This window comes from Delphinus delphis, chromosome 1 (genome assembly GCF_949987515.2).
Source record: "Delphinus delphis chromosome 1, mDelDel1.2, whole genome shotgun sequence".
NCBI classification, from domain to species: domain Eukaryota; kingdom Metazoa; phylum Chordata; class Mammalia; order Artiodactyla; family Delphinidae; genus Delphinus; species Delphinus delphis.
The window spans coordinates 8,918,016-8,930,235 of NC_082683.1; the positions used below are offsets into that span (position 1 = coordinate 8,918,016).

The following is a 12,220-nucleotide window of genomic DNA, read 5'->3' on the forward strand; positions in this document are numbered from 1 at the left end:
CAGGAGGCTGAGAAATTGAGGTCCCAGCACCTGTCCCTGCCCTCCTGGGGAGGATTCCTCCATGAAGGCAACCAAGCCTGAGCAGCCCCGGGCTGGAGGGTGGGTGGTCCATACATAGAGGCAATAAGAGCACTTGGAATCAGAGTGACCCTGCAGCACTGCCCTAGGCTGGGCCCCCAAAGTCCGACAGTTGTGGCATCCACGGTGGGCAGGCACACCCTCAGCTGCTTTTATGAGCTCGCTCTTCCACGTAGAGCTGCATCTAATGGACAGGAACGAACACCATGGTCAGGTGGACAGCCAGGGCAGCTACTCTGGAGAACCCACGGGGTCTCCGACAAGGGTGGGCTCTGTGGCCCCAGCCAGGGTTTAAGGGAAAGAGGGAGTTGGGAGCATAAAGCCAGGCATGCCCTGGTCATCTCCCCCGAGCCTTGAACCAGAAGCCGCCTGACAGGGCCTCAGCACACCCTAAATAAAGCACACTCAGGCCCAAGCAGCTTACCTTTAAGATGTCTGATGTCATGGTTTTCAGGGGTATCAGTCGGGGGTCATGCATGTGGACGTCCTGCTCATCTGCCAGGATCCAGGGGAAGTCCTAGGGAGGGGACAAGGGAAGGGTGGCAGGGGGCTGGTCCATGGCCCGCCCTCACTTTGCTGCCCTCTCCCCTTCCGGAGCTGGCATCCTCAGACTTCGGGGAGCATCAGAGTCACCAGGGAATGGCTGGCCGTGCAGATTCCTAGGTTCCCCCACCGGAGAGAGGCTGAGTCTGTAGATCTGAGCTGGGCTGGGAGCCCCAGTGATTTAACAAGCCCCAAACACCAGTTCTGAAACTGGATCAAGGATCCCCTCCCTTGAGAACCCCCAATGAGCTGGTGGCTCTCCCTGCTCTCAGCGCCAATTGCCCAGGTGGGGCGATGACAAGCGGCTGGCCACAGAGCCAGCGCACAGTGAGAGCCTACCGATGCCAGGCGCTGCCGTAAGAAGTGTAATGAATGCCCTGCCGTAGGCAGCGCCCTCGCTCTCATGGAACTCCGGTTTTCAGACCTCCCAGCAGTCTCCCTGCCCACCCTCCCACACCAGTCTCATCTCACCTTGATGACCTGGATCTTCTCCATGTTGCGAGTGGCAGCTTCTCTCGTGTGCACTAAGACTGTGAAGGTACAGCCTAAAGAGGCCAGAGTTTGGTCAAGCCTGGGCCACCCCATGCCTGCCGCGTGGCACAGCCTCTTCCCACCTCCCTAGCTGGCTCAGCAGCCCCGCAAAGCAGAGTGTAAACCCAGTGTCCAGAAAAGTCACAGTCAACAGGGAGACTAAAGCCCAGGTGGAGTCATCAGGGAAGCTTCCTGGAGGAGGTGGGCTTTCAGAAGAGTTCTAAAAGGCAGGAAGGAAGAGAGGGAGCTTGGTGCAGCCAAGTAGGGATCTGAGGACACAGACCAACACAGGTAGCCATGGAAATGCCCAGGGAAGAGGGGGTGGGAGTGAGCACACCTGGGGGGTTGTGGTCCAGGACAGCATCACATACACTGATCTTCAGGATGAAGGCTCGGAGCAGCTGCTCCACGTGAGACAGCAGGGAGTCTGAGCTGGGAAGCAGAGAAGAGGAGGGTCTCCCAGCACATAGGTGTCCCCCTCCCACCAGCAGGCAAGCAACTCTGGGAGCAGCCCTGGCGGTGCAGAGTCCCCCTAGTGCTTCTGAGTGTATTGACTTCTGAGGCCCTGGCTACCTGTCTCTACACAGCTGACATCATCTGGGGAGTTTAAAACCAAAGCCGAGTCCCATCTCAGGCTAATTAAGTCAGAATGCGGCGGGGGGAAGGGGCACAGGGAACCCCAGTAGGTGGTTCTAATATGCAGCCCAGTCTGAGAACCGGACACAAAGCCAGGAAGGGACAGGGTTTGCCCGAGGCCACATAGCAAGTAGGGACAGATTCTAGTGCCCTGACCTCACCACACGAAGCTGGCAGCTGACCAGCCCAACAGGCCCATCCAAGGTCAACATCTGGTTGACTAGGGACTGGATGGATGCTTGACTGGGAAGTCAGGAAACTGGGTCTGTGTCCTGGCTCTGGGTGACCAGGTCAAGATCATCTCTCGGGACCCTGGTTTCTCCATCTATAAAATGAGGTTGGGACTAGCCATTCACCAACGTTGTGATTTTCCAGGTGTGATACTGGAGGGTCTCCGTGTAACCTGTGTGATGTCCACAGAGACCACTGGGCGGCCGGCTGTGACTCAGACACTAACAGGCCTCGTTGGGTCAGCACACCTTGCCATGTCTCCTCTCAGGCCTTTAGCAAGGCATTCAGGGGCTGCCTTAAAGGGGTGAGGGTGGCCGTGTTACTAGGGACCTCACACCAGTGAGCACGTGGATGGGGGACGAGGCAGCGCACCTGATGGACAGCAGCGGAGGCTGCGTGATTTCGAAGACGAATTTCTCCACTGGGCGGTGCTCCTTGTCCAAGATGACTACCACCACTTTCTCCACATCGTTCTGCAAGGACAGGTAGCCCCGATTCCAGAACTGGACACCCGCCTCCCCCTTACCCCACCCCCCAGCCCCTGCCCCCTGCTCCCTGCCCAGGGAAGAATGGGAAAGGTGCACTCACGACCCTGCTCAGCTTCTAGGCCCAGAGTCCCTGAGAGCCCAGAAAGAGGTTTGAGAAGTTGAAGTAGGCGCCCCCAGACATGAGTGGTACCCGCGGAGAGGAGAGGATGCCTGGGCCCCACAGGGGTCCCAGCGTGTCCCAGGGAGCAGAACAAGGTAGAATAAGGAAGCCCTGAGGGGCCAAGCTCAGACAGAGCTTGGGGGCAGAGGGGGAGAAAAGAACAGGTGAGAAGGACCCAAAACCCTCTGGGCAGGCCCCAGTCAGCCAACTCCACTAACCAGGGCTCCCGGGCCCGGCACGCCCTGAACGTGCCCACATACCCTGGGGCCTGTCCCTGGGCAGGGGTGGTCTCCAGAGCGCAGGACACAGGCTTCTGGGTGTTAAGAGTCATGGGGACCCGGTATGGTCCCAGCATCACCCCATCCTGGAGCATGGAGGAGCACTGGGGGTGGGGTGGGCTAGGGGCCTGGTGCCCTCACCTTCTCCAGCAGCGGCTTGACGCAGTGCAACGTGTCCTGGATATACTGGTTCAGCTCCGGGTGACAGGACATCTGCACACAACCCCATGATGGCTGGTGAGGCTGCAGCCCTGATGGGGGAGCCATTGCAGACCCCCTCCAGCAGCCCAAGGGCCTGTCTGCCTTCGGAGAGAGGCGCAGCAGTTCCCTAGGGCTCCCCACCCAAGAGACAGACTTCCCATCACGAGGCTAAGAACTGAATTATCCACAGAGGGAGAGAAGTTAGAAGATGCTAAGAATTCAGTCTCAACATTAGCATTTAATATAGCATTAGGAGTTCCTAACGCGGGGTCACTGAGCTCCTCCAGAGTCTGAGAAGTCTTTAAATTGTGAGTGTTTGAGCATACAGGCATTTTTCCAGAGAGGGGATCCAGAAATTTAATCCATTTTCGAACATTAAGAATCTGGAACAGACTTCCCTTGGTGCGCAGTGGTTAAGAATCCGCCTGCCAATGCAGGGGAGAGCCCTGGTCTGGGAAGATCCCACATGCGGTGGAGCAACTAAGCCCGTGCGCCACAACTATCGAGCCTGCGCTCTAGAGCCCGCGAGCCACAACTACTGAAGCCCGCGTGCCTTCACAGCCGGTGCTCCGCAACAAGGGAAGCCACCGCAATGAGAAGCCTGCGCACCGCAACTAAGAGCAGCCCCTGCTCACCGCCAACTAGAGAAAGCCCGCGCGCAGCAGCGAAGACCCAATGCAGCCATAAATAAATAAATAAATAAACTTATTAAAAAAAAGAATCTGGAACTAAGGAGTTGTGTGGCCTCAGGCTTAACTTCTCTGTGCTTTAGTTACTTCATCTGTGGAAGATCTCATTTAAAAAAGTGAGGATTAAGTGAGATAAGTACCTAGTACACGGTGGGTGCTCAGTAAGTGCTGATTCTTTTTTCCTTTTCCTTGTATATCTTTTTGTTTGTTTGTTTTTTGGGATTTTTCCCCCCTATATATCTTTTAAGCTTCCACCACCTTCCAGTATTCGGTCATTTATTCTAATATTTACTGAGTGCTTTCTAAGGGACAGGTACTTCTTGAGGCTGGGGATAGAGTAGCATATATTTACTGCTTTGTCTGCTTTTTAACCTAAAGCAACCGTTACAATTAGGGTAAATGAGGGGAGAGGGGAGTGCCTGAGGTTTATAGGAATCCCCTCCCCAAACCAACCATTCACCAGCTTCAGGAGACCTTTAAAATACAAAGATGGGGGGCTGGGGGGCTCTAATCGGAGGGCCTGGTCCCTAACTTCTAGCAAGGGGAACTCCCAGTTCAGAGGGGACAGAAGGAAACGCCACTGCGGCGAGGGGTGGGAGGTTGTCGGGCTAGCAGCAGCTGCCGGGAACTAGAAGGCAAGGCCAGGCCGCTGGGAACTGAGAGGGCTGAGCCTGAAGAAGGAAGAAAGTTAAAAATGTCCTCTCTACCCACTCTGTGATACGGGGGTGACCCAGTGCACCCAGTTTGGATGTGGGGCTCACCTGGACAGGCACGTTGTACTTCTTACGCTTCTGGAAGATGCCCACCGGGTAAACCTCACGCACGTAGAGGATCAGGTGCACCGCCACCTCCAGGAACTCGCAGAGCACGTCGGCCACCACTGCGAGGGGGCAGAACCCAGTGCGCTCGGGGAAGTCCGCCAGCCCAGGCCCTCCCTCGCCCCCCGCCAGGGTGCGCAGGTCCAGCCTCTCTACCTTGACCAAAGTTGAGGTCCTGTCGCGTGAGCGTGGTCATCCTTCCCGATACCTAGGGGGTGGGGCAGGAGCGGGAGCTAGTTTCTAAGGCCCCTATAGCCGCAGGGCCCGCCCACCTCCACTGCCCCTCCCCTCCTCCGTCTGGGGGGAATCTGGGCAGGACCGCCCCTCCCTTCACACAGAACCGGAGCAGCTGGGAAGGACCCCCCACGCTGGCGTCAGAGCTCGGAGGCATCAGCTGCGGCGCGATCAGCCTCTGCGCACTAGCCGCCTCGCCCTGCAGTCTCCTGGGAGTAGATAAGGCCAGAGCTGTGCCCGCATAAAGGGCACCGCCGCAGAGGGTACAGCTGGATGCGCAGGGCCGGTAGCGTGAAGCCGGACACGCGGAAAGCGAAACTAGGCTGGAATAAGACTTCACCTCCTGCCAGGCTGGATTCTTCCCCTGAGGGAATCCCGCCCTTCTCCTCTTCCCCGGTACCGGCTCCGGCCTCGATTCCGGACTCGGGGCCAGGCCCCCGCGAGGGAATCCACCGACCGATCACTCGCGCCTCGCGCTCAACCAGAGGCCCAGGCGCCGCTCCATGACGTCCGCGGCGCTCCGGCGGGTCCTAGCGCCGGCTTCCAGCCACGCCCACCCCCTGCGCAGCCAACCACGGGTGCAGGAGGGAGAGACGGCCAGAGGGGCGGGGCTTGGGAGGGGCGGGGCCCTGCCTGGGCGCCTGTGTGATCCCAGGGCCGATGCTGCACCACGCCTCTTCCTTTCAATTTTAGGTGGGCGCGAAAAGAGACAACTTTGGTCTCCACATCGGATCGCAACGTATTTTCCCCCCAGGGCATTTCTCTCGCTTTAGGAGGCGCGGGAAGAGGTAGCGTACGTGTTGCTGGTGAGAGCCAGCTCGAGATCACAGCTGGGCACTATGGACAGCGACATCTACCGCTAGCTCCGCAGTCACCATCCCCGGAACCTCAGCTGCCCAACCGAAAGCGAATCCGCCGGCTCCGGGGCGGGGACAGGGGAGGGCCGGCGAGCACCGGGGACGTCCCCGTCCCCACCCCCACCCGGAGCCTAAATGCAGCCAGTCTTTACCTCCCAAGAAGGTAAAAACTTCCCGGGCCATGCATCATAACAATAGCTGACATTTATAGAGGTCCAGCCATGTGCCAGGGACTGGGCTAAGTGTGTTCGTGGATCAGCTCACTAAATCCTCAAAACAATTCCACGCGACAGTTGCCATGATTGTCCCCGTTTTACGTATGAGCCAAGTGAAGTTCAGAGGGGTGAAGTAACCTGCCCGGTTACCCAGCTATTGGGGGAGGCGGTGGGCATAGTTGTCTTCTGCCACTACACTTTGTAGCTCGGAAGTCCCCCAGAGGCATGGACTCTGGAAGGGCTGAGAGGATCCTGGGAAATAATAATATTAATATTAAAATAATTACTAACATGCATTGAGCACTTAATATGTTTCAAGCACTGATTTCTTTAATTCTCTCATTAACCCTAAGAGCTAAGCCTTCATTTTACAGTCCCACTTTATAGATGGTAAAACAGGCTCAGAGATGTTCCCTAATTTGCCAAAACCACACAGTTGGAATACAAACCCAGTTCTGACTCCTACTTGAACTCCAGGGCTTCACCTTATTTTCAGCCCCTTTATTTTACAGATGGAAAAACTAAGTTCAGAGAAGTGGCTGAGGAGTTATGGCAACAAATCAGGGCCAGAAGTCCGGGGATCTTGTCTCTGACCTCCAGGGACACAAAAGCTGGTTAGGAGTCATGCCCATCTGCTGGTACACAGATATAGCTATAGGAATGTTTACCGTTTACTGCTTAGTATTGGAGACCTGCACCTCCTTCACCCCAGATGCTTTCAAACCTGCATTTACACACTTCTGATGGGGTGGGGGCAGGGGAGAGAATAACTAACCTAGCCCATTAAGCCAAGAATGCCCGCAGAGCATTTCTCAAAAGCAGTCCTAGGAAATCTGCATCAGGATCCCCAGGGAGCCCATTAAACGTCAGGAACCTGGGCTTCCCGGACCTACCAGATCAGTTGGGGTGCACAGCAGGGCACTAGCCCTTTAACAAGCTCCCAGGGGCCCTGATGCCCAAGAAAGTGTGGGATTTGCAACCACAGTGGTTTGGGCTTTTCCAGGGAAAGTCTGCATTTCATAAAATTGCAGTGCTTAACCCAATGGAATGGATGATTTATTTCAGAAATGGATGCACCTGGCAGCACATTTGGGGCACAGCAATCCTTTCCAAGACCTGGGGACCCTGCCCATGTCATATAGAAGAGGACCATTTCCATATGGAAAGAGCTGAGCAGCTCACTTGCTTGTAGACAGGTGTCCCCTGGCTCCTTGAGATTTAATCACTGAGGATGCTTTGGAAACTGGAGAGATTTGAGGGTCCCTCTTTGCCCGTCCCTGGAACCCGCTCAAGCAGCATTTTCACTGGTAACAGAAAGTGGCAGTCTTAAGGGGGCAATTCTTTGTAAAGGGTCCCTTAGGATTGGGGTCTAGGGTGGAGAAACTCAGAGCCCAGCTACTCCTGTGGCCTCCGAGGCACAGTGTGAGCAACCTGGGGGCTCATGCCAGGCATTCCTTCATGGGCCCTAAGCCCCAGCCCCCCACCCCACCCCCGCCCTGAGACGACACAGTGCAAGTCACCCATAGGTCTCCTGCCACACAGAGCTAAAGAACTTCAGAGAAACCTTGGTGGACATACACCCCAAAACTCTCATTTTTCCAGTGAGGACACTGAGGTCCCGACACCTTTGTTTGACACTGGGGCACCCACCCTGTCAACTGTAACCTGGATAAAAACACCTACATTCGGGGCTTTGGATTCGGAGCCAGCCATAAACAGAGGAAGGGGGGCTAGGAGACAGATGAGGAGGGATCAAACTGATCGACCTCAGCCCCCAAAAGGCCTCCATCTCATTTGTGAAATGCACAGGCTGGACAGATGTTCCCTAAACCTCTGATGGCCTCGGGTTCCACGGGGGCCAAGAAGCTGGGCATGGGACAGGGGTAGGGGGCCGAATCAGCATGGGGCCATGGGGGAGCTCTGTGAAAAGTCATCTGTTACTTCCATCCATTCGGCATCTGGTTTTTCATATCTTAATCGCATCAGCATGATGGATGGTCACGGATTACAGATTACAGATTACAACCCCAGATTACATCATGGGGTTAATTTATTACATTTTTGAATACCCACTTGCTGGGAGACTGTTTTTCAAAGGTATTTGCATATCTTTCACCATAACAACAATGTGTAGGAGGGCATCTGGGAGGGAAGGATGGATGTTTAGGAGGGGAGAGAGCTTATTTGCCAACTGAAGCAGGTTCCTGAGGGTCTGCAATGGGAACGGAGAGCAAATCACTCCCTAGAGACATTTAAATTGAAACTAAGAGAAGGTGAGATGCAAGAAAGTTTTGCAAAGACTGCACGGGTGAAGGAAGATTCCTGGGGTTCACTGAACAGCACACAGTGAGTGAATGGGGTATAATAACAAGCAAGGAAGTGTCCAGACCCCTAAGATGCTTCCAGAGTCCCTCCCATTCTCACCATCCTGATCACAGGACACATTATCCATCCCATCCCTGCCTAAGGTTCCCAGGACACCAAACACGGAGGTGGGAGGAGCCACAGAGTCAGCACGTATAGCCCGGTGACGATCCCACTGATACCACGATATTCAGGAACCCGCTGGGATGCCCCCTGAGCAGAGGCCCAGCCTCATTCATTCTCTTAGTCCAGCACCTCACCAGTGCCTGGCCAAATCCAGGTTCTGAATGAATGTGTGTCCAATGAGCGAATGAAAGAATGAAGGCATGAAATGTCACTTGCCTGACATGAATCCTCATTTAGTCTGGATGAGGGGCAAAGACCTCTGATTTCAGTGCTTGGGCTCTAGGTGGTGGTGTGCAGAGAAAAGCTGCTTTCACAAATGAAGCAAGAGCTGCGGATTACTCACTACGGTGCCCCTCACACCCGCTGGGCTGCTGTTTCTCTCCCCACCACTGCCCCTTGACCTGCTGTGAGGCCTTCCCTCTCTGATTCTCAGTTTCCTCATCTGTAAAATGGGATCATGGCAGCACCAATTCCATAGAGTTGAGTAAGAAGTAAGTGAGATAATGTTTGTAAAACTATAACGTGCACAATACCTGGCACATAAATGCCTAATTACTGGCTGTTATGACAATGATATTCAGATTGACACACACCTTGCCAGCTTCGGCAGCACATGTACAAAAATTGGGACGATACAGAGGTTAGTGTGGCCCCTGTGCAAGGACGACACGCAAATTTGTGAAGCGTTCCACGTTTTTCTAAAAAAAGAGTGGGTATATGTGTACGTATAACTGATTCACCTTGCTGTACACCTGAAACTATCACAACCTTGTAAATCAACTATACTCCAATAAAAATTCTAAAAAAAGATCGACACACACTATCTAAGCCCCTACAGCAAACACTCTGAACCAGCCATCATGCCTTTCAAAACCCCATCCAAAACATCCAGAGCTGTGCCCCTCTTGCCCGTTCCATTCCCCAAGGCAGCAGGCAGCCCCCAAGATGCCCTTAAGGTGGGCATGCATCCTCATGGCCCGAGATGCCTAAAGACAAGTGGCTGCGGCTGAAGACAGCTCCTCTCCCCGCTCATCTAGTCTTCTGGTGTGAGGCCCGACCTGCCCAGCTGCCCCAGATCCTGGGGTCCACTGCTGACCTCAGACCCAGGTCAGAGCCCTGACCTTAGGCCAGTAACACTGGGCGGCTTCCAATAGTTCAACCAGGGCAAAGCCCCCATGCCATTCCGTCCCTGAAGTTCTGCTGACTCCGCAGTGTCATTGACACCTTGTTGGTCAGGGGGACCTGACAGGTCATCTCTTTTTAAACTTTGAACTTTTATCCACAGAAATGCACAGAGACACTAAATGTTTTCCACAATTTTAGGGGTTGCCGGGACCTCTGAAGTCATCCTCAACCACAGGGTAAGAACCCTTGATCCAACTCAACTGCCACTTTTTAAAAATAACTGCTTTATTGAGAAATAATTCACAAACCATAAAGTTCATCCTTTTAACGCATGCAATTCAGTGGTTCTTAATATCGTCGCAAAGTTGTGCGTCAATCACCACTATCTAATTCCAGAACATTTCCATCATCCCAGAAAGAAACCCCCCGCATACATTGGCAGCCACTTCCCCAGTCTCGCCTTCTGCCAGTCCCTGGCAACCAACCACTCGTCTACTTTCTGTCTCTGTGGACTTGCCTATTCTGAACATTTCATGTAAGTCATACAATATGTGGCCTTTTACGTCCGGTGTGTTTCACGTAGCGTTCATGTTTTCAAGGTTCACCAAAATTGCGGCATGTACTGGTACTTCATCCTTTTTGTGGCCGAGTAATATTCTGCTGTATGAATATACCACGTTTTGTTTATCCACTCATCAGGTGATGGATATTTGACTTGTTTCCACTTAGGCCATTCAAACATGGGGAAACTGAGACCCAGAGTCACCATAACCTAGATGGGACAGGAGTCCAGGCCTCTCTCCTAACATCCACCTTTTCTTGCAGCATTGCTCTGGGAGGACCCAGAGAACAGAGAGTCCAAGCGTGGCGAAAGATCGCCCCACTGGCGAATAGCCATCGCAACAGCATGTGAACCAGAGGATCCAATAACTTGCTTCCGGTTCAGTAAATGCTGGGCCACAGCTTCATCCTTGACAGAGAGGATCATACCCACTGTCCCCCTCCCAGGCCCAAGCCACCATCACCTCTTCTCTGCCACTGTTCCTAGCTGGTCTCCCTGCTTTTGTCCTTGCCAAATGCAGTCTATTCTCAACTTTGGGAATCAGAGTGAATTTGTTAAAACCTAAGTCAGATGATGTCTCTGCTCTGCTCACAACCCAATCCATCCTCGTGCCTGCCCATCAGGCTGATAATATTACGATAACAATAGCAGATAATTTTTCTAGAGCATATCCTGTGGGGTCAGGACCTTAGGAACATTATCTCCTTACACAGGCCACTGCACTTAATCCTCGAGCCCTGAGAGTTACGGCTAACGGTGAGCTCAGAGAGGTTAGGCCCCTTGACCAAGCATACGGGGAATGAATGACAGCAGAAGAGGGGCCCAGGCATCTTACCCGACTACAGAGCGGAGCTCTTAAAACTCTGAACCATAATTTGCCACGCTGGAGAAAGAAGAAAACAGTCGAAATGGAAGCCGCTGGGCCAGCTCTGGGCGCCAGGCAAGACTGCTGCTTCCCGCGAACGCGGGCCCTCCCCACCGCTCTCTGATCTTTGCAGCGCCTGCGGCCCCCCTGACCCCGCGGTGAGTTATGGGGGCCGCGGGACCCATAACACAGCATTCCGGGACTCCCAGGGTCGGCAGGACGCGGCACCCTGCTCTGTGATGGATAAGCCACCCCTAGCGCTGGCTTTGTCCTGCCTGGGCCGGGTTGGGGACCTACTTTGGACGGGGCGTGGCGAGAGGCGGACCGCGTGCGCGCGTGTGTGTGTGTGTGTGTGTGTGTGTGTGTGTGTGTGTGTTGGGTAGGGGTATTGTCTTTTTCCCTTCCCTCCCAGGGTGTTTGAGTGGGGAGCGGACACTAGCGCAGCCGTCAGTGCTCCCCAGTCTCACTTGGTAGCGCTTTGAAGACCCCCCTGGACCCCCACGTCGAAGACCGACCCCTCCCTGAACCTCGCCCCCAACTCTGCGCACTTTCGGAGGCTACTGAGGCCCCGCGGTGCCCCGTTCCTCCTCCCTCGCACAGGGCATTTCTTCCGTCCCATTTGACAGCCTAGGCGGAATAATCCTTTTGGGGAACCGCCGGCTTCTGCGCGGCCAGACGCTGCCGCAGCTGAGCGCTCAGCTCCGATCCATTGTTGGGGTCCGCCAGGGACCCCCTGCCGCGGCCCTTTGTCGCCCGCTCCCTGCTGGGCCGCTCCAGATGCGCCACCGCTGCCCGCGCCCCGCCCGTCCCACGCGCCCCGGGCCGCGCCGAGGCGGCTCTTCCGCACCGGGAGGAGTGGGCCCGCCTCTCCCGGTGCCTGCACGGCCGCCCGGCTGCGCCCGCCTTTGTCTACCTTCTTTGTCTGCCCCGCGCCTTCGCGGCGGCGGCAGCTAGGCCTCTGGGGAGGGGGCCCGGAACGCCGAGCGCAGCTGGCGAGGGCGCGCTGGCTGGGAGCGCGCGGGGCCCGGCCCGGCCCGGCCCGGGGCTGCCCCTCGGCTGGGGGCAGTGGAGCCCGCTCGCCGCCGCCCCTCCCCCGTCCCCTCCGCGTGCTCCCGCCCCCTTCCCTCACGCCCGCCCCCTCCCCCTTCCCTCCAGCCCAGCTCAGCCTCGGCACATCCTCCTGCCGCCCGCGCACCTCTCCGCGCGGTCCCGGCTTCGC

At 55.5% G+C, this 12,220-nt stretch overlaps 1 protein-coding gene and 1 non-coding gene across 5 annotated transcripts; one reads left to right on the top strand and one right to left on the bottom strand.

Moving 5' to 3' along the window:
• Nucleotides 1–4: 4 nt before the first annotated feature.
• Nucleotides 5–12,220, bottom strand: MAD2L2 (mitotic arrest deficient 2 like 2). Of its 4 annotated transcripts, none has more exons than XM_060014416.1 (10): nt 5,228–5,415; nt 4,995–5,096; nt 4,810–4,861; nt 4,597–4,715; nt 3,087–3,158; nt 2,392–2,492; nt 1,490–1,584; nt 1,093–1,166; nt 503–595; nt 5–262 (listed from the first exon to the last, which is right to left on the bottom strand). In XM_060014416.1, exons 3-10 carry the CDS (start codon nt 4,847–4,849, stop codon nt 221–223), a joined length of 636 nt encoding a protein of 211 aa, XP_059870399.1. In that variant the 5' UTR covers nt 4,850–4,861; nt 4,995–5,096; nt 5,228–5,415; the 3' UTR covers nt 5–220. The 4 variants fall into 4 exon arrangements, with proteins under 4 accessions (XP_059870399.1, XP_059870408.1, XP_059870416.1 ...); XM_060014425.1 differs by having other exon boundaries at nt 4,990–5,096; XM_060014433.1 differs by lacking the exons at nt 4,995–5,096; nt 5,228–5,415 and adding an exon at nt 12,197–12,220.
• LOC132416236 (U6 spliceosomal RNA) lies at nt 9,046–9,147 on the top strand. The gene has a single exon (XR_009517504.1). It is a non-coding gene; the product is annotated as a U6 spliceosomal RNA (small nuclear RNA).